General features: G+C 42.5%; 1 protein-coding gene and 1 long non-coding RNA gene across 2 annotated transcripts; one reads left to right on the top strand and one right to left on the bottom strand.

The window, feature by feature from the left end:
- Positions 1-1,463: 1,463 nt before the first annotated feature.
- Positions 1,464-2,416, bottom strand: LOC309367327. Its single transcript, XR_014167044.1, has 2 exons — positions 2,233-2,416; positions 1,464-1,605 (listed from the first exon to the last, which is right to left on the bottom strand). It is a non-coding gene; the product is annotated as an uncharacterized lncRNA (long non-coding RNA).
- Positions 1,560-22,774, top strand: ZNF451 (zinc finger protein 451). The gene is made up of 14 exons (XM_081906703.1): positions 1,560-1,646; positions 4,333-4,407; positions 7,164-7,289; positions 9,150-9,261; positions 10,298-10,448; positions 10,734-10,860; positions 11,205-11,358; positions 12,652-12,799; positions 15,021-16,651; positions 17,098-17,235; positions 18,246-18,376; positions 18,672-18,858; positions 20,633-20,698; positions 21,853-22,774. Exons 1-14 carry the CDS (start codon positions 1,563-1,565, stop codon positions 21,909-21,911), a joined length of 3,189 nt encoding a protein of 1,062 aa, XP_081762829.1. The 5' UTR covers positions 1,560-1,562; the 3' UTR covers positions 21,912-22,774.
- The last annotated feature ends 3,053 nt before the right edge of the window (positions 22,775-25,827 follow it).

The raw sequence follows: 25,827 nt of genomic DNA, 5'->3' as shown, positions 1-25,827 counted from the left end.
TAGAGAGCCTGTATACAATATAGAAGACGTTTATTAGCAGCCCCTCTGTTCCCCCCCTCCCCCCAAAAATGGTATAATACAAAAGACATACCTGAGATTGAGAAAAGTTACATACAAAGTTTGAGAGCTATTTACAGTATATTTTTGTACTGGGTAATTTAAAAGGAGGCAGTGATCATTTATGGCTATCACAGCTTGAAAGCCTGCTTATTCATAAATTTGTATATTATTGGTTACTACCAATAATAACTCATCTAAGAGAGATCTAGCAGAGATTTTTCCAATCACGTCGAGTAATTTAATTGCAACCTGTTGGATTTTGTCTTCCACCTTTTTTTGGGGGGTGGTGGCATCTAAGGGCTATTCAGTTGGAACCTTCCCAGACGTATCAATGTAGATAAAGGGTGAGGCCAATATTTGTGTTGGGTGAGATAAAAAATTTCCCTTAGAGTTGTGTTTATTTTAGTTTGTGCAAGTAGTTGACTATATTTCATTCCTTGTCCCAGGTGGCCATTTGGCAACAGGTTCTAATGGTAGACAGGATGGGTCAGCTCATTCAGAATAATTGAATACTTTTTAAAAAAAATCCTCTCCTATAGTTCTTATGACACTCAAATTTTGAAGAAGAGCAACCTTCCATATTAGACACCAACATGAGCAAATATAGAATACAATTAAGAAAGTAACCCTTTTCCCCCTCTATCGATTGCGTTTAATAAATTTTTCAGATTATGTTAAGGGTCTCAGAATTTGTTTTTCCATGTTCTTTAATAATAAAACTGAATTTGATTAAAATAAACCTGTTTGTGTTAAGATTCGACAAAGTTAATTTTATTTGCTTAACAATCCAGATTATTGTTGACTTCTTTTCCCCCACATTTAAAATTTAAGATGGTTCCTTTCCATTATTCCTTTTCTGGAGTATGGTGTGGCCCAAAACTTTTCGCTGCAGGGCAAGAGCCCTTTGACTCACATCTTTGGCCATGTAACTGGCTTTTGAAGTTACTGGGAGGGGAGGGTAAATTAAGGACCCCAGGAATCTGAGGTGGATAACAGATTCCCAGCAAGCTTCTTCCCCGGCCAATTCTAGAATAGCTGCACTATAGTCCCCCTGAACAGAAATAATGTTAAAGTATTGGGGAAGCATCACAGAACAACTAACAAAGCAGAATAAATCTACTACTAACGCACTATTATTCTTTCAAGAACTTGTTGCAAAATATGCCTGTAATCTTCAAAACCAAAATATGTTTGCAGCGTTTACTTGTTGCAGCTTGTTGCCCTTAGTTATGATAGAGACTTTGATAATTAGGTAGCATATAAGTAACTTATCATTTTATTTTAGTTCTCTGCTCAAAATACAGGCTATTGATATAAAGCAAAATATTGATATTAAACCTTTTAATAAATTATTTGTACTCTGTTTCTTATCATCATGTATATGAGATTCTCTACAGTCACTATTAATAATAAAGTGTCAAAGCGATGGGTCTGATTTATTGCATCATTATGCAAATTGCTGACATGTAAAGGTGTTTTCCTCTCCCTTCCCTTTTCAGATAATGGAGTGTCTTGTGTCTTCAAAAAGAGCTGAGAATGCATCGTCTGAACAAGAGGAAAGTGAAGATGACGTTGAGTTTGTTGGGGTATGTAAACAGTATCAATCAATCATTCATTATATTTGACTAAAAGCCATTACAAACCTAGTTACAAAACCGGCATGTAAACAATATCTATTTTAAATCTATAAGCAACACCATAGTTCCCTCTAATAGCAAACTTGGGCAATTGAGTGCATATCATTTTGGAAACTAAACGGATAGTGGTTTCTACAGACACAGGCAACTCCTTGGATGTGCATTGTATAAGCTTGTAAATTAAAATACTTTTTTTCAACCATTGAAATGCCCAACAAGGAGATAAGGAATGCTGGTGGCAATTGAACTCATAGAGGGAACTCAAGAGGGAAATGGTGTAAAGAAACGTCAGGCGGACAGAAGAAGTTATTCAGTTAAATCCATAACTCAAAGCAGTTGAGATAATGGCCTGAGATAATGAGATAATTAAGGCAAGCCAAACTATGGCTTATTGGGACCATGCAAATATTTCCAGCCCACAATATCTGGAGAGCACATTGTTGGCTACTCCAGCCTGATCCTGGAGATCTGTGTCTGAAAAGTGGTCTATAATTAGTAAATATGTAAAATAATAAATCAAAATGTGTTGTGATACCTTCTATGAAGAATGCTATTGTGAGGGAAACCAATGTAGCCCCAGGCATTGGCCAAAGCAGCAGAGAACTTGCTTGCCCCCTCCCTACCAGGCAGAACATTCTGCTCCAACTGTCAGTGGCCTGGGACTGCAGAGTACAAGCAGACCAAAGAACAGGCTGGCCTTTAACACCGGCCAGAGGGCTGCTAGGTATAGTGATATAAGGCTTTTATCTGTTCTGAATCGTCTTGGAGGTAATTTGATAGGTAGGGTGTGAATCTTTAAAATAAAGTACAAAGGATTTGAAACTAAACTTTTTTTTTAGCACACTGTCCACATATCCGAGGAATGTGGGGGAAAATGAGCTGTCCTTATAAATCTGTTTCATGTGTCTCATTTTATAGTTAACCTGAATTATGTGGCAGTGCATTGATTCCTTCAGTGCCCAAATACAGATAAATTTATTATTGTGACCCATGTCAATATGCGTTGTTTTTTCCATTAGAAAAACATGAGGAATTCTGAAAAAGTGGGTGGCATGTGTTCCTTCTTGTACAAAGGCTAAGCAATTTATAAAGTTCCCTTCTGTTAGTACTTTAATTTTAAGTTTTTATTTTGCTTTCCCCCGCTTAAATCTGTGTAGCAACCTTATGAGATGCACTAGAGCAGTGTTTCCCAACCTTGTGCCTCCAGCTGTTTTTGAACTACAACTCCCATCATCCCTGACTACCAAGACCAGTGGCAAGGGATGATGGGAATTGTAGTCCAAAAACAGCTGGAGGCACAAGGTTGGGAAACACTGCACTAGAGCTTAGATAGTGACTGGTCTAAGATCACCTGGGGAGCTTAGTTATTAAGTGGGAATTTTAACCTGGGTCTCCCCAGTCATAGTCCAGATCTGTTACACCAAATTGGCTCTTCATGTAAAAAGCCACGGAGGGAAGGCTTACCGGTGAGAGCCATTACTGTTAGGAGTTCAGCCTATACTCGAGTAGGACCCTGGCAGAGACACATGCCCAATTGGCATGTTCCCTCCCTCCTGGTCGATCGTTCGGGAGCTTTATAAGCTTTCTTCAGCCCGAACATCACAGTGACCAATGCCAACAGACATTGGCACACTTAAGGATCCACAGAGTTTGCGCAACTTGCGTAACAGACCTCAGCAACTCAGCATTTTGGCTAACCTATTTACATCTAAACACACACGGAGCCCTGCAACAGGGCTCCCTCTCTCTAGCATCAGACAGCAAAAAGAACAAAGGACTATAATCCCACTTCACAGAACACAGTAACACAAACATCCTTCCTCCATCACTTCCCACTCTGTGGAGTCAAAACATACACCGTCACGTGATAGACAACAATCCCATGACTGCAATTACGGAGCAGGAATTCTAACAATTACATGAAAATAATTTCTCTTATCTCTCTTGGTGGTTCAGCCTCCCCCCTGCCCAAAGCAAAAATGTTAATATTGGTGGAAGTGTTGGTAATGTTGTTCTGTGACACACTTCAGTTTGACTAGCTGAACACTAGCCATCACGCAATGGATCACCTGGGGTGATTGGTTATCTGTAAATGCATATAATTAATAAATGTCATTTGCCCCATTCCTTCCTTCCCTCTTTTGTTTTCCCCACTGCTTGTTTTGAATTGGCAGTTCCTAGAGATAAAGGACTTGTTGCCTGGGTCCTTCTCTGAAGGTGGGCTTCCATCAACAGAAGAGCTTTACTGGATTGTTGGATGTTTCGCCACCGTCTGTTAGTAGGCAGTCTGTTTTAGAGCTGGACTCTGTTCAATTGTGTATGGCAACAAATGGTAATCTGAATTGGGCAAGAATGATAATACTTATAAACGCAATGCTTCTGAATATACAATCAATTTGTTGTGTTCCTAGATCTTGTAACTTTTGCAGACTTGTGTAGAAGGGCGGGGGGGGGGACTGTTAAAGGTAAACACATTATCTTCAGTGGGTCTGGCTGTTAACCAGAAGGTTGGTGGTTCAAGCCCATCCAGGGATAGCTGTGGGCAAGATTCCTGCATTGCAGTGGGTTGGACTAGATGACCCTCTAGGTCCCTTCCACCTTATAATTCTGTGATTCTGTGTTTTCTCTTCCATAGGAAGCTGTGTTGAGACCAGTCTTGGACTGCATTGAACTTAGCAGCGGTGACGAAGACGGTAGCAGTTCTTCTAATGTGAGTGTTCCCTGCCATTTAAAATTGTTGGACAAGAGTTTTCTTTGGAATTACTCCATTCTGTCTGTCTAAGTTTGTATCACTTGAAGGGGAGTACATATGTGTCAGGGAACTGCCATCTAAAGCGCCGGGGGCGCAAAGGCTCACTGAGGTTGAGAGAGGAGTAGCAGCGGAAGAGGGAACCAGTAGAGGGCGAGCAAGAACTCCAAGGGAAAGTGAGTCGGAGGGATGGCTCAGAGACGCTTCCAGCGAAAACAGTGGGGAGGTCTCAGGACCTCCTATAGGGACACCCACACCTCGCCGGAAACTGTCACGCCGAGAGGCCAGACGACGTGTTTCCGTTAAAGAGCTTTTATGTTGGAAACGATTCCGAAAGCAGCCACTTTCGGATTCTACTAGTGATTGACGCAGCCATGCTGGAGGGGCTCCGTCACAGGCAGAGGTTTGAAAACCTGATCAAACTCTGAGGGACTTGCATTTTACGCACAAGCAGCTCATCGTCCCATCACAATATGGTTCAAATATATTCTTATTTTATCTATAAAAAGAGCTCTTGAGATGATTTTATTATTCTTTACCTGTTATATTTGTATACTGCACATTTAACCAATTCTCTGGGGAGTTTACAGAAGCAATGAAACACAAACTTAAACTTGAAGTAAAAACACTAAAAGCTAAATAACTTACAAAAGTGAAAGCCCAACAACACAAAAACAACCTCTATGTAAGATCAGAATGGAACACAACAGCTGTAACAGTTAAAACCAGCATAAACCACAGCAAGGGAAAAAATTGATGGAAAAACTGAAGCATCCAGTAGATTGCGATAAGAAGGCTTGAGACAACAGGGAAATCTACCTGTTGCATAAATGATCATTGTGTAGGTGCCAGGTAAGGTTGTCCGGGAAGGTATTCTGTAAGCAGGGGGCCGTCTCCAAAAAGACTTTCTTGCTGGTAGCTAGCTGCTCACTTAGAAGATTTGAAGCGAAGGCTTGGAAAAAATGTTCCTTTATCACCACTGCAAATATTTTATATGTCTGTATCGTATCCAGTTTTTAAACAGTATTTAAATTCAAGCTGCAGATCCTGAGGAAACTAAGAGCAGCTTCTTGCATTCTCTGTGCTTTTTGTTTTTATACGTTTATTCCATGTGGGTCTTTGATGGCTTGTATTGAACCCTTGTGAATGGATTTTTATCCTTGTGAATGTTTTTATCCTTGGCAACCTTCTGCTAAAGAATTATTCTCCCCTCCCCCGGTACATTGTTTGGGGGTTCTCCAGACCCCTGGAAAAAACTAGGGATGAGCGAGTAGAAAGCCTACACTTTCTACTGACAGGACTCATTAGCTGAATCCCAACCATGATGCCTAATTCGGTACTGAACCTGTGCCAGCAGCGTCACCGGCAACTGGTGTTGTGAAGTACACTTAGTGGCTGTTGTTAAATCAGGGATAATGCTGTGCAGTTTACATTGCATCGTACTTGAGCCTTCTGACACATAGCAACTAAGTTGAGTATGACATCCTTAACCTCCTCAACATCTGAGGGAACAAAGCATTAAGCAACAGCTTTTGTGAGGTAAGGGTAAGTTGTCATCTGCCTAGGAGTAAAACCTCAGAAGCTGGGGAAGCCCAAGTAAAGAAGGGCTGAAGGAAAACAGCGGGCTTCCTTCAGATGGCAGATGTAAGTTTCTGAGAGACAGATGATCACTTTGAGAATTTATTAGGCTGGGCCTGGATCAGCTAGATTTATTCTGACTAAAGAAAAACTGAGGATGGAACTGGATATTTATGCCCAGTGTGTTATTAATACCTTTCAGAGGAAGGGAGCCAGTGTCTTGAGTTGGTGTAAAAGGCTGTCCTCTGCAAAGGTCTTACCAGAAGATCACGACTCGTGTGGATTTTAATAGTTGGTTAAACTGTCCAAGCAGCCAAGAATACAACCAGAGGAGTTTTAGGGATTGTCCTCAGTAATAGTACTGGGTTGTGAGAGCATTTGGCTGGGGTGGAAGTTTAGGCAATTTGGCTTGAGGTTAAAGCCAATTAGAAGCTGATGTCAGCAAAGGTGTTTGTTGAATCTTCAGAAATTGTCAACAAACACTGTTAAGATCCCAATATTTCTCTCTCTCTCTGTATGTGTGTACACACACACATACACACACTCTAATAAATCAGCTGTCTTAATTAAATGGTCATACTGTCTCTAATGCTTGCATCCATCTTACACCTAAACCGACTATAACAGCTGCTAGGAGGTTTTCGAAAGCATTGTGACTTAATTAATGGCACCTGAAAGTTAAAGAAGCATAGATACCTTAAACCTGTGTTTGTATAAACCTCACTTTATATAGAGGTTGAAGAAACCAGTATTCCTGACAGGTGCCATGTGAACAGTACAGAACACAGCATATAAATACTTTTAAAAAACTAGTGCAATGAGAGTTTTTTTAAAAAATAATAATATCTGAACCCATTTTTGCGTCTGTTAGAAGATGGTGTAGCAATGGTCTTAAAGTATGCATCCTCTTACTGAGGGCTTTGAAGAGTTCTCTTGACTGGTGTCTAGAAAATGCCTCTGAGCCTCATGCTTTTAAGCATGCATTTCCCCCAAGAAACTTATCCCAAGCTCCAAATGGTGGCAGACTGAAATAATTGCCCCACCCCCAGCCCTTTGTAGTGGATGAAAAGATGTTGCTATTGAATTGTCTGGCAGTTTGTGGCAGATGGTAATATGGGAGAACTTCTCTTCATTTGTAGGTAAATGCAAAACGCAAAGACTACGTTGATTATCAGAAGGAAAAGGTTGCTTCCACACTAGACCGCTTGGCACGTCATGTAGAGGTAGAGAAACAACTGAAAGAAGAGAAAAATAAAGCTTTCAAGGTATGATTTTTATTTTTACAAAAAACAACGAGGGATTATCATCTAGGTTTTAAACCACTGTTTGGCTTCAGCTGTTATTTCCAAAGCAGAGCTTGTTTGTTTTTAAAAAAAGATTAAATGGCCTATGTTGGGTAATGTTTCCAGCTAGATTTTTCTCTTCTGGTTCCAAAATATCTTGGTAAGCACCGTTCCTCATTAATCCTTGAACCTGGTTTCATGCTGCCATTGTGTCCAGTCTAGAACATTGTGTCCACCGGTACTCATTAGTCCTTCCCATGAGTTCAGCCTCTCAGTAACTACTGTACATTTGTTTATGTAGTACATTGCCAGGTTGTGCTCTTCCACGTTTCCCTCAGTGCTCTACTCTTTCTGAAACTTTATAGTCACTTGGATCTGTTGCTGTTTTTTATTATTTTAATGACCACATGCTATGGTTCATGTGCTTTCGTGATGGCTGTGGCAGAAAGCGCTAATGAGGGTGGACCTTGTGGTCCTGTTTTCCAGCATTTCCTCTGCACCTATGAAGCCTGAGGCTTTAAAGATAGGAAGTTGGCATGCTTAGGAATATATGACTGTATCCGTTTGCCTCGGGTAAATCTGTCCATGTTTTTTGCTGTTAATCATTGTGTTAAATATAGCATGCAGGCTTCCTAGCCTGTTAAGGTAGCCTTTTCCAAATGACTTTGTGTTCTAGGGTCAGGTTCTGGCAAACAAGTGTTGACCGCTCTCTAACAATTGAAATTCAGCCAGCACAGGCTATTGGGGATTCTGCAAAGAGATAGTGGTTATAATACGTAAAACTACTCATCTCACGAATAACTGCAGAGGTCAAACTGTGATTTGAAGCCTGGACCAATGAAGTAGTTCAGTTCAATTTAGTATACTGTGTTTTAGCAAACAGCCATTACACTAATAATAATAATAATAATAATAATAATAATAATAATAATGCTACTACTCCCCAACCTTTAGAGGACAAATTATTTCCCATGCCCTCCTTCAGATTTTGTTACGTGTGTTTGTTGAGCCATAGTAAGAAATGTGGGTGTTCTGAAGGATATATACTTCTTTACATCAGACAAAAGAAAACAGGTCTTTGCAAGAGACGGCCTTCCCTTCTGTGATCTTAACAATGGGTGGGTGTAGTTGTTTCTAAGATTGTTACAAAAAGGGCATTCAAGGAGTACGAAAAATACCATAGTTTTTCGTGTATAAGATGCTGGTTTTTAAAAAATTTTTAAAATAATGTTCCAAATTGGGGGTTGTCTTATACATGGATAGTGCAGAGGGGGGACGAGCGTTTGATTGCAGCCACGAGCAGGAGATTGTAAGCGGTGATTTGGAGGGTGATTGGTGGCTGCGTCAAGGGCTGCTGTTGATTGGCTGCCGCTGCATCAATATGGTGGGCAATTGGCGGCGAGCAGGCAGACAATTGTTGGCTTTGTCGATGTGTGTGACTGGCAGCGTTGGTGTCAGGTGGGGGAGCGATTATCACAAACCACCCCCCAAAAAAAGCTCAACAACTGTGGGCCCCCATTTTCTTAATTTGGAGTCCCCCCAAAATAGGGGTTGTCTTATACACGGGGGCATGTTATACACAGAAAAATACAGTACCTTGTTGAGGAACTGGCAACGCTGTAGTTCAGTGGTGGATCTGCTTTCCATGCAGAAAGTGCCAGATACAGTCTTGGGCATCTCTAAGTGGGGTTGAGAGAGGCACCTTGTCTGAAACTCTGGAGAGTTGCTGCCAGTCAGTACAGCGAATGCTTTGAGCTTGTATGTGTATAAATGCTTTTTGTATTGGCGGTAAATCAGTGCAACTAATTGCACTCGCTGTCTTCCGGCTGCTGGTACCATTAGGAAAAACTGGATTTGCAACATGCTCACGGACTGCAAGAGCTGGAATTTATCCAGGGACATAGTGACACAGAAGCAGCAAGGCAGTGCGTGAACCAGTGGCTGAAAATGCCAGGTAATGTATTGGTACCGTTGTTTCACCATTCAGAGGGATGCACAGTTCTTCCGGGTGAATAGTTCTACCTTAGTTACAGTCGGTCGCTTCTCCCTTTCAGACACATGTAGAGGAGTAAGCAAGGTACAGGTAGCCTTCACAGGAGAAACATGGGAGGTGTTTGAGCTTCATCCTTTTCTTCCATACAGTGATGGGGAAGTTTTGGCTCTCTAGCTGTTGCTAGACTGCAGCTCCCATTGTCTCCCTGACTGTTGGCTATTCTGGCTGGGGATAGCGGAAGTTATTGCCCAACAACTGGAGATTTGCAAGTTCCCCGTCACTGCTTTAAGGAGATGCTGTAACTTAGTACATTTGATATATTAAGAAGTACCGGTATTTCCTATCTTTCCTCCTAGAAGAGCCTGGGGCAGCTAAATGCTTACATAGCACTTTCTGGATGTGCAAAGCACTGCAGATGAGGAGCCCAAGCTCCACTCACTGTGCCTTCGGCTAAAGAATTGTTAGCAGCAGGGCTGAGGGGTGTGTGTGTGTGTGTGTGTGTGTGTTTTGGCAGGCTTGTTCTTCAGAGCCTCTTTCCCCTGTGTAGTCCTGCCTACCCACCCTAGTCTGTCTTAGCTCTGGTAAGTTTCATCATGTGGAACAAGCCAAGCTAAGAATACAGAATTACTTCACTTGCTGTGACCGGGCTCTCCAGGATGTCATCATGAGGCATTCATAGCCACGTCTTACGTGAACCACTCAGCCACCGCTCACTTCATTCATCTGTGCCAGCAGATTCCCTTGGATTGGGGTGGCAGGCCTCCTGTTAGCCCAGTGTCAAGAATGGGTGTGTTGCTGTGTTCTTTCCTTGAGGTTCACATATTCACAAGTCGAGTTTTGTGCTGGATGAGAAACGAGGGAAAGCTTTAGTGAGGGCAGTATAGTCAGTCTCATGCGTTTTAAACCAAAGAAGCGGTGTGACAAATACATCTATTTTCTAACCTGTCATCGAGCATCAATTACATGATGTATTAAGTATTTTTGTTTTAACTTATAGGTCTCAAGCCAGGCACTGTAAACTCTGGAAGGAGAGCATTACCTCAAAGATCAGACCAAATACAATCTGACAGTAAATCCATTTTATGCCCAATAATGCATTGCTACAGAAAATTTGACAACAGGCATCTTCTCCTGGGCCACCTTCAGAGGTACGTGTTTTTTAGTTTGATCAGGAAATAGGTTGCTAGACTGCCTGAACATGGGTCACGGAATCTTACAGGTAGTCTCAAATGTGCAGTGCACTGATAGTTGCTCTGCAGAAATTTTGTGCTTTTAGATCCCAGGAAATGTTCAGTTTTGCAAGTATATTCAGACTTCACATATGTTTTAGTAAACATGTTTTTTTCCCTAAACCTGTTGTTGTAATGGGCAACCTCTAAAGGTTTTCTTATCGTTCATATCTATTATTTAATCCTGCAAATTTATTTCCTTAGGTTTGATCATTCTCCATGCGATCCATCAATTACACTACATGGATGTCCAGCTGATGCATTTGCCTGCATAGTCTGCAATAGAAGATTCCCCACGTCTCAACTATATAATGAGCACGTTTCTTCTAAGGCAAGAATTTAAGGAAATGCATGTTTTCACAAAAGTAGCAGGGAAAAAAATCTCCCCTCAGAAGAGTCCCATTTCATAAACTCGTACGCGAATCTTTGCAGGGATTTTACTGCTCAGGGTTGGCTTTTGATAATTTTTCAAATCCAGAGCGGAAAAAATCTGCTTCTTGTAGGTGGTTGTGGCTCATAAATGGAGCAGGTTGATATATTTTGAGATATGCTTCTAGTATTAAGATCAAATTTCCATAGAATCTTATAGAAAATGTTCTTCATAATGTTGGAAAACAAATGTTCTCCGTTTGTCTAAAATTGAGTTATTGTTTTGTTTCTTCTCACCCCCTCAAGGCAAGGGAAAGTGATGGCCATGAAAAGAAATACCCTCCTCAGCATATTCAGTGCTTTGCATGTCCATGTTGCTTTCTCCTTTTTAGCATGAGAGATGAGTGTCTGCAGCATATGTCTGAAAAGAATCACTTCTCTCAGGCTTTTAAACTCAGTGGTATGTCTCCTTTGAAATGTATATATTTTTCCATCTGAAATTACTGGATACTGCATGATTTGAGGGGGAATGTGGTAAAAAAACATTGAAACTTACATCACTTCCTTAAAGTAACATTACCATCTTGATCAAGATGATAATGTTACTTTAAGGAAGTGTCCTTAGCTCCATGCTAAGTATGCTGAATCTGCTTTCTAGAATGCCTTCATTCCCCACTTCCTTGTGCATTGCCACCGATGCAAATTCTTCCCAGACTCTGTAACCTAAGATGGGTTTTATCCTTCCTGAACAAACAATTTCCTGTGTAGCTCATGCAAGGTAAAACATAATGTAGCTTATGTTGGACAGAAAAGAACCTGAAGCTAATATATAGAACAGCACAATTTGATTTAGCTACTTTTGCTAGTCAGATAAAACAAGGACATATATATAGAGAGAGAGAATGTTGCCAGGGAAGGTTTTTTTCCCAGAGCAATGACTGTCCTCTATAGTGTGGCTGAGGTGTATGGTATTGTTCCCTCTAGTATGCAAGGTCCATAAAATATATATGGTACTGCTTAAAATTTAGGATATTTCTGGGTACAGCCATATGATGGGTGCCTTTCTGTAATTTGGTTTCTCAGGTTATATCAAAGTAGATTAGTTTTGCCCTTCTTCCTGGCAGCTAATAAATTCTGAAACGAGTGCAAAGTAACTAAACAGCTTTAAAAAACCCTGTTCCTGCACTCCTGTCCTGACCAGTCTAAACATAGTAGGACCAAAAAATCACTCTTGCAACACTTCTGAAAAATGCTCAGATTTGACTCTTGATTGTGTGACATTTCTCAGGAACCAAGTGATGTTTGTTAGCTCGTTCTTAACTGCCTGGTCTTGGTGCATTGTTGACATGATTCTCTTACTTGAATCATTTGTAACCTTTGATTCTTCTCCTTTACCACCTAGTTGTTCCTCGAAGTAAGTTTTGCATGTTGACTGACTGGAAATGGACAACAGGTTGCAACAAACCCTTAAGTCAAGGGACGGGGAACCTGTGGCCATCTAGAGTCTATGTTGTTGGATTCCCAACTCTGGTCTGCAGATGGTTAGGATTGGTGGAGCATCACTGCTCTAGTGTTATGTGGCCTAGATGCCACCGGGCCATGCTTGCTGTGCGCCACCCTTCTCTGGTGCTGCACTCGTGTCTACGTTGGAGGAGGGGGACACCAGCATGTGGGTGGCCTTCCTTTGGGAAGTCAATAATGTCTGGTCCTTTCTGACTCAGTGATACAAATAACTCTGTGCATTCCGTTGCAGATAAAGCAACACAACCACAACCTTTGCCATTCCCAACTTATGCAAAGAATCTTCTGATCTCCTTGTGCAAAGAAATCCCGTTCCAAGTGAAGTGCACATCCTGCCATCAGGTGCTGCGTTCTCATGTGGAGCTAACAGCACACTTCAGGTCTGTTGAGAGCCTTCCTGCTTGTAGAATGCGACTCCTTTCTCTGTTTCTCCTTTAAACATTTGTTGGGCAACAAGCCTACTTTCAGTTCTGACATGTATGCGCTCTTTCTCCATGCATGTTAAACATGGGAACGAAGACTAAAAAAGTGGCCTCAGTGGCCCAGAGTCCCTTCCATCAACTTTGGCTGATGGCCCAGCTGGACAGGGACAGCCTAACTACTGTTGCCTATGCTCTGGTAACCTCCAGGTTAGATCACTGCACCATGTCATATGTAGGGCTGCCTCTGAAGATGGTTGGGAAACTTCAGCCGGTGCAGAATTTGGCGGCCAGGTTGCTCACTGGTTTGAGCACATTACACCAGCCCTGGCATGACTGCACCGGCTGCCATTAGTTTCTGGGCCCAATTCAGAGTGCTGGTTTTGACATATAAAGCCTTAAATGGCTCAAGACCTCAAGGACCATCTTTCTCCATATGAGCCTACCCAGACCCTGAGGTCATCATCTGAGGCCCTTCTTTGTGTGCCTCCTCAGTGAGAGGTCTGGGGAGCAGCAACATAAAAACAGGCCTTTCTACTGTGGCTTCCCTCTTGTAGAATGCGCTCCCCAGGGAGTGTTGCCTGGTGCCTTCATTACATATCTTTAGGCATCAGGCAAAAAATATTTCTCTTCTCCCAGGCCTTTGGCTGATTGATATCTGATTCCCTTCTGACTGTGTTGTGGGAGAGGATGTTATTGGTTTGCTTTTTGTTTTGCGTGTGTGTGTATACACACACACACACACACACACATATATGTGTACACACACACACACACACACACACACACACACATATATATATATATATATTTGCTTTCGTAGATTTTCACGGGTACAGGAATGCAGGTTTTGGTGTCCTCGGGTGTCTTCCCGTGTAAAAGTTGGGGTGTCTAGGCGACGTTTCGACGAGGTCTCACTCGTCATCTTCAGGCTGGTGCTTTCGGCTTCTTGTTACTGGAACAGAGCAGGATCTCAGTGTTTGAGTTCCTATAAATACTGTTGAGGGGGTGTGGTGTATAGCCTCCAATGTTCTGGGCAGAGAGGAAGTTCCCAGGCTAGTGTGCCTTTTCTTCTTTTGTTCCTTAATTACTTGAGGGATATCTTGAGTGATTTCTTGAGTGATATCCTGAGTGAACTTCCTCTCTGCCCAGAACATTGGAGGCTATACACCACACCCCCTCAACAGTATTTATAGGAACTCAAACACTGAGATCCTGCTCTGTTCCAGTAACAAGAAGCCGAAAGCACCAGCCTGAAGATGACGAGTGAGACCTCGTCGAAACGTCGCCTAGACACCCCAACTTTTACACGGGAAGACACCCGAGGACACCAAAACCTGCATATATATATATATATATACACACACACACACATATATATATAGTATTTTTATGTTGCGAACCATCCCTGAGATCTACAGGTGAAGGACGGCACACAAATTTAATAAATAAGATAAATAATGTTAACTGTAGTGCTGAACTGTCTTCGCTGCTGGGAAAATAGCAATGTCCCTAAGTTGTTGTCTGCACATTCCTGTTCTTAAAGGCCTAGAAAAGAGGTAGGGAATCTTTCAGCCCAAGAGCAACCTTCCCTTCTCGAGGCAACATGCCAGTAGCAAGTGGAGCCAGAGGCAAAAGTGAGCAGAGGAATGGATATCAAGCATTACGCTTGAACAGTGAACTTGTTCCTGCCCACGCTCACACATCCTTCTCTAGCCAGGCAACCAAGAGGCCTGATCAAAGTTCAATGACACATTCAAGCGGGGCAAAAACACCCCAGTAGGGTCTGAAGCACTACTGGCCAGGCATGTGGCCTGGGGAGAGTCCCAGGGGCCAGGTAGTGAAGCCTGGAGGGCCTAAGATACCTTACCCCTGGGCTGAGAAGACAGAATCCTGTGCTTCTACCAGCTGCCAGCCTTGGTTTTAAAGGGCTCTGTCTGGTATCTGGGGCATTGCCACTGCAGAAGAGGCAGATTTAGGACGCAGTGACTGGCAGTGGCCTAGTGTCATTCATCCCGTTTGTTTGGAAGGCTGCTAACCTTGGAAACTTATCTGGGCCCAACTAAGCAAATATCCAAAAATAATGTTCAGCGTGTGAATGGTGTTTTTTAGACCATACTGATTTTTTGATTTTTGGTAATGCACAGCTAAGTAGGTATTACAATGTCCTTTCCCATTTTAGAACTCGTTGTCGTGATGCTGGCCCAGTGACTCTGTCAAAGAAGCGCATCTGCCAAGTCGCCGAAGTATTTAAAGCCAAAGGTTTCTGTCACACCTGTAGCGAGCTGTTTATCAATGACACCCATATCCGTCAGCATATTTCCAAAACCCTACACAAGGTTAAAGTATTCACCACGATGGAAGAATCCATCTTGACAGTATGCCATGTCAACGAAAGGAATAAAAGTGCCTCTCATCTACAGAAAAATAGCAGCTTTTTAAAATCTTCTCCTCTGAAGAGACCTTCGGACTCGATTGAATCCGTTGGTGATGAGAGGAAAACAGTTTCAAAACGAATAAAGGATTTGGAAGGCAGAAGCCAAGAGGTTAGCAGTGCTCCAGCCGTCAAAACCTGGGTGTGTCAGTGCGAGCTGGCATTTCCTTCTGAGGAGCTGGTAGAAAACCACATTTTTTCCGAGAACAGAATCTGCCGCAAATGTGCAGTGTGCGGCAAGCTTGCGGAAAATGCAAGCGTCATCCGTTTGCACATGAGCCGGTTCCATGGAGGAGCTCACTTGACTAATTTCGTCTTCTGGTGTCAGGTCTGCAGTGTAGCTCTTCAGAAAGTAGATGACGTTAAGGCCCATGTGACAGAATATCATGGTGTGCACAGCTTTTACCGAGAGGATGCTGCTGCTGAGGATGCTACAGCTGAGGATGCTACAGCATCTTCTGGTGCACTGTACGGTAGTTCACTTGAACAGAAAGACCGAACTCCTAGCCCTATGGAGCAGTCTCCACCTTTGAGCCCCATGGATGTGTCAGTGTCTCACCAATGGCAGTGCTGCATGTGCGAGGAGCTCTTTGACTCTGAAGACAGCGTGAAGCAGCACTGTGTGTCATTAGAGAACCACCACTTCCACAGGTACAGCTGTGACTTGTGCAAAATGACATTCCGGAAGAACGAAACTTTCCACCGACACTGTCAGGATAAGCATAACGGTGTCATAAAGGTCAAATACTTCTGTAGCTTTTGTGGCGACCTGTTTTTTGACGCCGAGGAGGAGTTCTTGCTTCACTTCAAGGGCTTCCATAGCACAGATTACATATGCGTGTCTGAGGAAGCGGGGACATCGATCAAGAGTACCGAAATAGTAGAAGAGAGCAATCGTCTGAACTGTGGTTGTCGGGAGAAATACTTTAGCAAAGAGAACAGGAAGGCAGATTACAAGAGGTGTCAGAAGGCCTTGCTGGAGAAGGGCAACTTGTGGTTCCGTTGCACCTTGTGCTCCTCAACAGCGCAGAGCTTTCCTGACGTGATGGCTCATCTCATGACACACTCGGAGCAAAAACCTGACCAAGAATTGTACATTGTGAGGTGTGGAGCATGCAACAAAAACTTCAACGATATTGGAGTTGCCCACCAGCACTTTCACAGCAAGCACTGCTTCCCACAAAAGCCCCAGCTAGCCCCAACTCAAGCAGGAAGTGACGTCTTCCAGATTTCCCCTGGTGGATCCTGTGTAGACAAAAAGCCTGAAAACCCAATGCTTTCGGAAGACAAGACTGCAGCAAGTGCTTCAGAGAAGAGGTGGCCAGGAGAGCTACCCAAGGAGCAAGTTAAGAAGCCACATTCTGAAGGGTTTGGCGTAGGTAGGTAGAAACCATGGTATACTTTGGATGCCCAAACAAATATGGCTGCCCAAACAAATATGGCTGCTGAGAGAACCTTGCAGAACAGCTGGGGCTTGTCAACACTTTGCTTGCCCTGTGCCTGGAAAGCACCTGAGAGCCCTTCTGTATTTGTCTGTATTCCTCCTCACTGTTTATAATTACATTTGGGCAAGTAATCATCTAAATCCAAATGCAAGCTGTATAAAAACAAGCAGAACCTCATAATGAAAAATGTTGAAGTTAGTATAAATTTGCTGAAGGTGGTACCCTATTGAGTATGTATGAATTACTTAAATTGCAATGATTTTTTAAAGAATTTGATGTGCTTTGTTTTGAATTTTTCTGAAGTATAGATTTCTACAGCTGAGGAATCCGTATAATGTTTGTTATGCTTCCTTCTTCTTCCCTTCCACCCGACTATCTAGATGACAGAGATCTACCTGATCTTGATTACTTGTGTACCATGACTCATATTATTATGATGGATTTGGATAACTGGGGAAACCTTTTCCATCAGTTGCCTGCTACCCTTAACCAAGGAACTTTTATCTGGGGTTTTCAAGGTAAGGAACTCGGCAGTGCAAACTTTCCCTTGATGAATACTGTATATCACATGTAAGTCAGGTAATCTACAAATGTAGCAGCATACATTTACACAAGTTCATGGCATATAGCATTCCTAATTCAGGCAAGATGTGCTAATACTGGGGTATTAAGCCCTGAAGGACATAGTTGACAAGTACTTGAAGTGCTTCCCCCAGAATCGGTCAAACCCAAGTTCTTGAGATCTGTGGCGGAGGCCCTGTTTGCTATAACCCCCCCAATGCGTATGATTCAAGAGGTCCCTACACACAGCAGGGCACCTTAATAGCAGCACCTTGTCTGTTGAACCACTTCCCAGCACAGATCCAATGCTCCCACATTGTGTTAATTTAGGTATCAGTTTAACACCCACCAGATGCTGCATTTGTCTGCATTTACAGTGGTACCTTGGGATGCAAACGGGATCCATTCCGGAGCCCCATTCGCATCCCGAAGCAAACGTAACCTGTGTCTGCGTGTGTGCAGGTCACGTTTTGGCGCTTCTGCGCATGCACGTGACGTCATTTTGATGGTCTGCGTGCGCGGCAAAACCCAGAAGTAACGCGCTCCGTTACTTCTGGGTCACCGCAGAGTGCAACCCGAAAATGCTTAAACCAAAGCGTATTCATCCCAAGGTACAACTGTAGTAAAAATGTTGTAAGTGATGTCTACCTGAAAACAGTTGGAATGAGGATCGACCACCTTTTATGATGTTAGGCGTAGCTCAGTCCTTTTCCCATTACTATGGGAGCATGTTTTGCCGCACAAATTAGCAAAAGTTACAAAGCTGGAGCATGTATAGTACATTGCATATATCAACCATGTGCAATTTAGATTACCCGCTTCTCAGAAACATAATTAGTATTTCACAGGGTTTGTGTTTTTTACATACACACACACACACACACACACTTTTAAAAAGTAACTGTCTATTCCCTTGTCTAGTCCCTCAAATCTCTTAACAGTGGCTGTCTTCTGGTTTACTGCTTAGGTGGGCACAACAACTGGAAGCCACCTGTGAACTGCAAGATTTTTAACTACCTTAACAAGATCGGGTGTTTCTTCCTCCATCCACACTGTGGTACAAGGAGAGAGGCTGCTGACTTTGCAATCTGTGTGCATGTAAGTTTTCACGCACCTGTGCTGTGATAAGATGCAAAGGAAATATTTTGTGTTAGGGTGTCAGTTGCTGGCATTCACCGAGAATCCTATCACAGTGCAAATATATTAAAAAATTATTTCATAAAACGTATATACCTCTTGGTTGTAAAAAAACACATACACAACAATGTGTTTTACAATGTTTGGGCTAAAGAATGTTCAATCTTGTCTACCTACACAATCTGAAATCCTCTCACTAAAGAAATTGTATGCCCATTGTCTCTCTGCCTCGCATAATTCATGTTTTGTTCCATAGGTGGGCCGCCTGGATGAGCATCTACCAAAGCATATTCCTTTCACTATTCTTTCGGGAGACAAAAGCTTTCTAGAGCTTGAGGATCAGCTTAAGATGACTCAGCGGACAACTCGCATTCTAGATCCTCATAAGATTGATGCCGATATGATGTATGCCTTATTGAACAGCATTTCTGATACAGCCAAAGGTATCCTTTCTAATACATTTATATATACAGCCTAGGCATGCATTGCCTGGTGGAAGCTACTTCCAGGATTGAGGTGAGGAGAGGCAACCTGTTTACTTACTGTACTGCTTTAGGAATAATTCCTCATCAATAGATCACATAATTAAAAAAATTATTTATATTCCGCCCTCCCCAGCCAAAGCCGAGCTCAGAGCGGCTAAAAACAGTAAAATAATACAACATTCTAAAATCATTCTAAAGTCCACTTGTAACTTAGTTTAGTTGAACTAGTTTGCAGGGGCTCTACAGTATGGGCCAGCCACTAGGAAGCAAAAGAGTAATGGAGGCAAAATAAAGAATATAAAGCCCGTTAGTGAGCAATGTGTTTATGCTGTGTGTAAGGAACAGCCTATGACAGGGATGGGGAAGGCTTTTGACCCAGCAGGCCAGATTTTTTATCTTGCCCCACTACTGGCGAGCCAGCATGGACAGGTGTACTGGACCCCTCACCTGCCAGTCAAATCATGTGACACGATGACGTCCTGTGATTGGCACCCGTCACAGTGCAGTGCTTCCCAAATATTCGACAAACATCATGTTGCCATTGCTGTAGAAGGCACGGCACAAGGGCTTTGAAAGCCCTCTACTTGGCACTTGGAAAGTTCTGAGCACAGGACTTTCAGTGTACTTTGCACAGCACTTCTGAAGCACCAGGTGGTTGTTGGGCTTTGGGTATTGCTATGCAGAGCAAACCAATGCAGAGTTCACAATTTGTTACATAACGCGTAAGATTTTGGCTCATATTTTACTCTGAGAAATGGTTCCTGAGGTCGGGGTAAATTTAGGAGCTAGAGCTAATCCCAGTCCTCTCTCCCGCTTCTTCCTACAATGGCTTACTGTGCAAAATAAGTCACTTGCCTCATTTTAGATTTGAAGCAGTGGCACACCAACCTCAACATTGTCTTTGATGCTCCTTATTATTTAATCACTTGTTCTGAAGCAGTTTTGTCTTGGAAGATCAGTGGAAAGTCAAGACAGTTGCATCCCCCTGTTGCAGCATGGAAGTTGCTGCAGCATAGCTCATTTCTAACCTGCAAAGGAAAAGTCTAAAGGTGTGCACTGCAAGATCTTATGTTTAGGGATTTAGTTCTGTTTCACAGAAAGCCAACAGGAGTTTCATGTAAACAATTTTTTTGAGTTCAGGTGCAGCACTCTGGAGATCAAATTATGCTAGTTCTGACTGTACAGAATATATTGAATTGAGATTTTAGAGGGTTCAGGGGTCTCTTTATGATATACATCTCTGTTGTTGATGTACTTTGTAAAAATGCATCACTGTTTTTGAAAAGCTTATAATTTGAGTCTTCCCTGTTTGCCGTTCTGTGCAATTGTTATGGGGGTTAAAGTATGAAAGCCACATGCCGGTTTCATCTATTTTGTTTCATGTTCAGCTCTGTAAAATAATATGAACTTGCAGTTGAGTGTTTGCATGGATCTCATGTTCTTTTCCTACATGGAAATCAAGTTGAAGGGTGGCTTTCAAAGGACTTTGCACTAATGGGAATGCATTCCCAATTTCTTTACCATCCATCTTGCTAAGCTAGCTCGGTGTGGGTGTGAAGATAAACCTCTGTTTTGGTTATATGTTGCACACTGTTTGAGGGTACTGGGTTTTGAAGCGAGGAAGGAAAAGTTATGACAGCCAGGTTTTACCAATCAACAAAACTCTGAAGAGGAAAGCTAGTTGTGAGAGCTGTGGTATTGCATAGTTAGTTCTGTGTGTGTCTTTTTACAGAAACTGAAGTGGTAGATACTCGAATGGCAGTGGAGCAGGTTTCAGAAGTAACAAAGGACCAAAATGGTATGTTAATTTCGCTACAAGATGCTTATTCAAGAGATGAAATGGCCGTAGAAAATTAGATTTGGCAATATTATCAAACAAGAAAGAGCCTAGAAAGCATTTCCCCCCACCATATGTGCATATTCCTCTACAGGCACCGTGACAGAGAAAAGTGGCTATAGCAAGAGAAAGGACTATCTATAAAATGGGCCTTTGCTTACCATTTGAGACATGGATTTAGGTCCAGTTAATACAGTGCTTGTATGTTGGCCTTCAGAGGAGTGAGCCGGGTTGTTGGCAGAGTCATGATACAATCGAGGATCTTATGGAGGCAATGGTTGTATGAACCAGCACCTTTGTGGGGGGCATATATGTGACCCCCGCAATTGTGTGAGCTGTCTTTCTACAGCTGTTGGGATCGTGCACATTGTGACAGCCTTGTGTATAGTTCCTAGAGGAGGAGATAACTGTTTTATACAGGTTGTATAAACCATTTGCGCCTGCTAGCCATCCCGCATACCCCCAGAGGCTAACAACTGGTAGCTGCCAGCTACATGAACAAACATTTTAAAAAGCTAGAACTTGCTTTAGGAAGGAGCATAGCTTGGTGGTGTCTGAGATTTACATGGCGGCATACAAATTTAATAAATAAATAAACAAATAAAAGTGGTAGAGCACTTGGTTTGCTTGCAAAAGTTTCCAGGTTCAGTCGCTGGCTTCTCAGCGTAAATTTGAGACTCCTTTGTGAAGAAGAAGAGTTTGGATTTGATATCCCGCTTTATCACTACCTGAAGGAGTCTCAAAGCGGCTAACATTCTCCTTTCCCTTTCTCCCCCACAACAAACACTCTGTGAGGTGAGTGGGGCTGAGAGACTTCAGAGAAATGTGACTGGCCCAAGGTCACCCAGCAGCTGCATGTGGAGGAGCGGGGAAGCAAACCCGGTTCACCAGATTACAAGTCCACCATTCTTAACCACTACACCACACTGGCTCTCTCTCCAGGTGAAACCCTAGAGGAGCTACTGCCAGTCAGCGTAGCCACAACTGAGCTAGATGGACCCAGGGGTCTGACCTTTCTGCAACCACTGATTAGGAAGCGGTAGCCATTTCTTGCTTGAGTCAGTATTTCGCTATGCATTTGTTTTGCAATTTTAAGTCCTGCTTCTTTAATGCAGATGCAGAGGAAGATGCAGCTTTTCAAGAGGCCATCAAGCGAAGCATGGAAGAGATGTGAAGATGGCTTGGCATCAGTGCACGAAAAAACATCTAAGCTGGCTCCCAAGTAGTTGAAATTTGTTCGTTCTATTACAACGATTAAAAAAAAAGAGTAGAGGTTAACATTTCACAGTCTCAATGCACTTTAAGAACTGAGCTCTACTGACACATCTAAGCATCATAAACTGCAGTGGAACTTGAGTACCCTTAACTGGATTTCAATTATCCCACATATTTGTATCGGTGATATGCAGTATACAGGAGTGGTATGGAACAGCATATTTAAGAGGCTCAAAAACGTAGTTCCACTGCGTGACAGGATGGCTTAAGCTTTAGTTTCTTAAAACTATCTGGTTTGTAAACTAGGCTTGCCTTTTTTGTTTTATTCTTTCTCTTCCTCTCCCTGGCTTTCATTTTTGGATGTTAATGTTTCTTTCCTGTTGTACATGCATTTCTAGCATAAACATTGCAACAGATACGTACTGATTCCTCATTTTCTTGTACTGTCTTACCTTAAGGGGGGAAATTAAGTAGTACTGCAATCTCCAGTGCTCTGGCAAACTTGTGATGGGTCTCCACTGTGACTTTAAGAAGTGAAACAAAACTTTGAGGACCTAGTTGTTTTCTTTCACCTTTATCTTTGTATGTACTTTCTATGTTTTGAGAGCGAACATGGCACCAAACTGACTGGGCTATAGGTGTATATTATGCTTCCTGCCTTACTAATAGTACAGCAAATTATTTTCTTCCCCCCTCATGTTTTAAATCATCTTAATTCAGAAAGGCAAACCCTTTCGACATTCCTACATCGTTAATTTATTGTGGTTATTTTTTTGGAACATAATTTTGCATTTGTGCATAATTAAAATATTGGTTACTTTTTGCAGTATGTCCTCATTTCAGTCAAATGCCATTTGACTCATTCATAGACGTGTTGAATGCAAAAGGTGGTAATTTTAAATCACTGTTTCTAGTGCAGGCTTCTTGAAGGACTGCTTTGAGTGACCATGAATACAATTAAAAAATGTCAGGAACCTTTAGTAAATTATCCTGATTGGGAAGGCCCACCCTTGCTAACAACGGTATTCTATATAGAGGCACACTGTTTTCATTGGTTTTCTAGGCTCCCACCTAAAAAAAAGTGACCTACCTTTAGAAGTATGTAACCTACACTCTGTAGGGGACGCGGGTGGTGCTGTGGTCTAAACCACCGAGCCTTGGGCTTGCTGATCAAAAGGTTGGCGGTTTGAATCCCCGCGATGGGGTGAGCTCCCATTGCTCGGTCCCAGCTCCTGCCAACCTAGCAGTTTGAAGGCACGCCAAATACTGCAAATAGATTAATAGGTACCTCTCCGACGGGAAGATAAAGAGTGTTTCCATGCGCTGTTCTGGTGTCGGTGTTCTGTTGCACCAGAAGCGGATTAGTCATTCTGGCCACATGACCCGGAAAAACTGTGGAGCGGACAAATGTCGGGTCCCTCGGCCTGTAAAGTGAGATGAGCGCCACAACCCCAGAGTCGTTCGCGACTGCACTTAACTGTCAGGGGTCCCTTTACCTTTAACCTACACTCTAATGTGAAAACTTGAACATTTATTAATGGAGGTGCTCAGAATGTCTCATAACAGTTTCCTTTCTCTTTAAGGTTGAAAGGGTTATGCCTTGGCCTAGTAAGGATCACTTTTCTGGGCTGTTGGATCTGGAACAGTACAGTGGTACCTCGGGTTATGTACTTAATTCGTTCCGGAGGTCCGTTTTTAACCTGAAACTGTTCTTAACCTTAAGCACCACTTTAGCTAATGGGGCCTCCTGCTGCTGTCGCGCCGCCAGAGCACGATTTCTGTTCTCATCCTGAAGCAAAGTTCTTAACCTGAAGCACTATTTCTGGGTTAGCGGAGTCTGTAACCTGAAGCATATGTAACCCGAGGTACCACTGTAGTAGCTTGTACTATTCCTGGCAAATAACTTTCCCTGTTCCCATGTCTGCATTCCTCTGTAGCTAGCCAGTTAGCTACGGGCTCCCTCGATAAGCAGCAGGCCATGCGGCCACCAAGCTGATGTACTAGACTGCCAGTCGGATCCTGTTATGAAACTTTATTAGGAGAATGGGTTGTAATACAACTTTCTTCAAAAATCACAACATACAATTTTTGCTCCTAATCTGTTGGCGAGAATATTGGCATGTTTATTGGAGTCCACACTGGTTAGAGCAGAAACAGCTCTTGGATACTGTATATAACTTCCATGACAATGGCACTTCAGTAAAGTTTGGTGGTCGCCTCCCAGCCAGAGGTTGGTGGGCTGCAATTCTTGTATGCATGCTGGCTATCTGTTCTTCAGGAAGAGTTCAAATGCACTTGATGTGCTTAACACACTTTTCATCCTCAGAATTCTAAGGCGAAACAAAAAACCCTCATTTCAAAGGAGCAGCCCAAAGTACGAAGAATCTGTTGCTTGTCTATGGTATTCATGCATTAGAGGGAGAGGCAGCATGATTCTCATTTCCCACCTTTTGACTCCAGTGCAGAACGCTCTGCTGCATTCCAAAAGCAAGGAAGGATTGGACTCTGATTAATAAAATACACACAAGGCTTGACCAGCAAGACTCCAGGAGGCAATGCGAAGAATAATAATACTGTCCACCCCTTGGCCCAGGTCGTTTTATTCACAAAAGAACTTTTACACAGTGTTCGTAAGAGCCAATCAGATTTCCTCTGAGCATTTCAAAAAACCCCACATAGGGACAAAGTTAAAGTTAAAACTACAAAGTAACTATTTCCTACTTGAGCATGCATACATAGTTCAGAGTAAATAAAATAGGAATCAAGGAGGAATGCTTTTAGCAAACTCCAGAGGTCATAAACAGCAGTAAACAGGAGAGGAAGGACAGGTAGTATTTACCATCTTGTGAACTGGCCCTTAAGATTAACAAAATCAAGGAAAGGTATATCAAAGAAGCTACCTACTATCTTTATGACGCAGGATGCCTGGTGAAGCAACCAGCAACTGGTCTGTGTTTAGAAAGCTTATAAGAGCCTGTCAGGCGCAGAGAAAGCAAATAGCAGAGGTGCAGAGGCTTGTGGGATTTGATCAGAAATTATTGTCAATGAATCAAAAACCCAGTCAACGCAATGCTTTCATTGCTGACACAATGGCTTGCTCCATATTTCATAATTCCTCATAGTAATCCCACCTGATCACTACACGTTCTTAGCAAACTTGCAACGTACTATATTGTATGAACAGCAAAGATCTGGTTTAGTAATCAGTTCTATGATAATGAACAAATCTGTTTTAAATCCTGCAATATATTCTAAACTTGGTATGGCAGCCTTTTCACATGGTGACTGAGGAGCAGCCCCAGTGGTGGATATCTTCAGCAAAGAAACCTATGCAAGCCTCTCCAAAGATGCTGAGGCTCTACCAAAGGTGCAGATCATCACATGAAGTCTCCTTCATATGTACTGATGCACATACGGGGTGTGAATCTGTACATAAGATAAGGCTGTACAGAGTTACTCGTCAAGTTGTCGGAGTAAAAGATTTCTCAAAGCAAACCAGGAAGTTTTGCAAACATTGGTCTGTTTCGTTCAGTTATCGGCCCCAAAATTAATGACAAGACATGATTAGAAATTTAGGCTCAGGGCGGGGAGTGATCTTGTAGCTTCTGTAGGATGAATTGCAAGGTTGATATGCAGCAAGGGCACATTCATATCTCAAAACGTTTCTGATGAGCGCAATATGCAGGATGGTCACCCAGTTCACTTAGTTGCTGCTAGCTTGCTTTCTGTTCATTTCACACCAGCCCAAACCGAGTACGTTGGCATGTTTTTTTTATACCTTCTCTTACACAAGTACACTTCTCAGGAAACATTCAATGTTACTCAGAGTAACCAAAATAAAAACAGCCAAGAACCATATCAAGGTTGCAGGTTCA

Source organism: Podarcis melisellensis (assembly GCF_964234715.1).
Source record: "Podarcis melisellensis genome assembly, chromosome: 3".
NCBI lineage: Eukaryota > Metazoa > Chordata > Lepidosauria > Squamata > Lacertidae > Podarcis > Podarcis melisellensis.
The sequence above is the reverse complement of the archived record's forward strand: the minus strand, read 5'-3'. Positions and strand labels throughout refer to the sequence as shown.

Bases quoted from the DNA above. Each gene is read 5' to 3' on its own strand.
- ZNF451 (XM_081906703.1), top strand. From the start codon at position 1,563: ATGGAGTGTCTTGTGTCTTCAAAAAGAGCTGAGAATGCATCGTCTGAA. The intron at 12,800-15,020 runs GTCTGTTGAGAG...TTCCCATTTTAG, and splicing joins GAGCTAACAGCACACTTCAG to AACTCGTTGTCGTGATGCTG. The intron at 18,377-18,671 runs GTAAGTTTTCAC...TTTGTTCCATAG, and splicing joins ACTTTGCAATCTGTGTGCAT to GTGGGCCGCCTGGATGAGCA.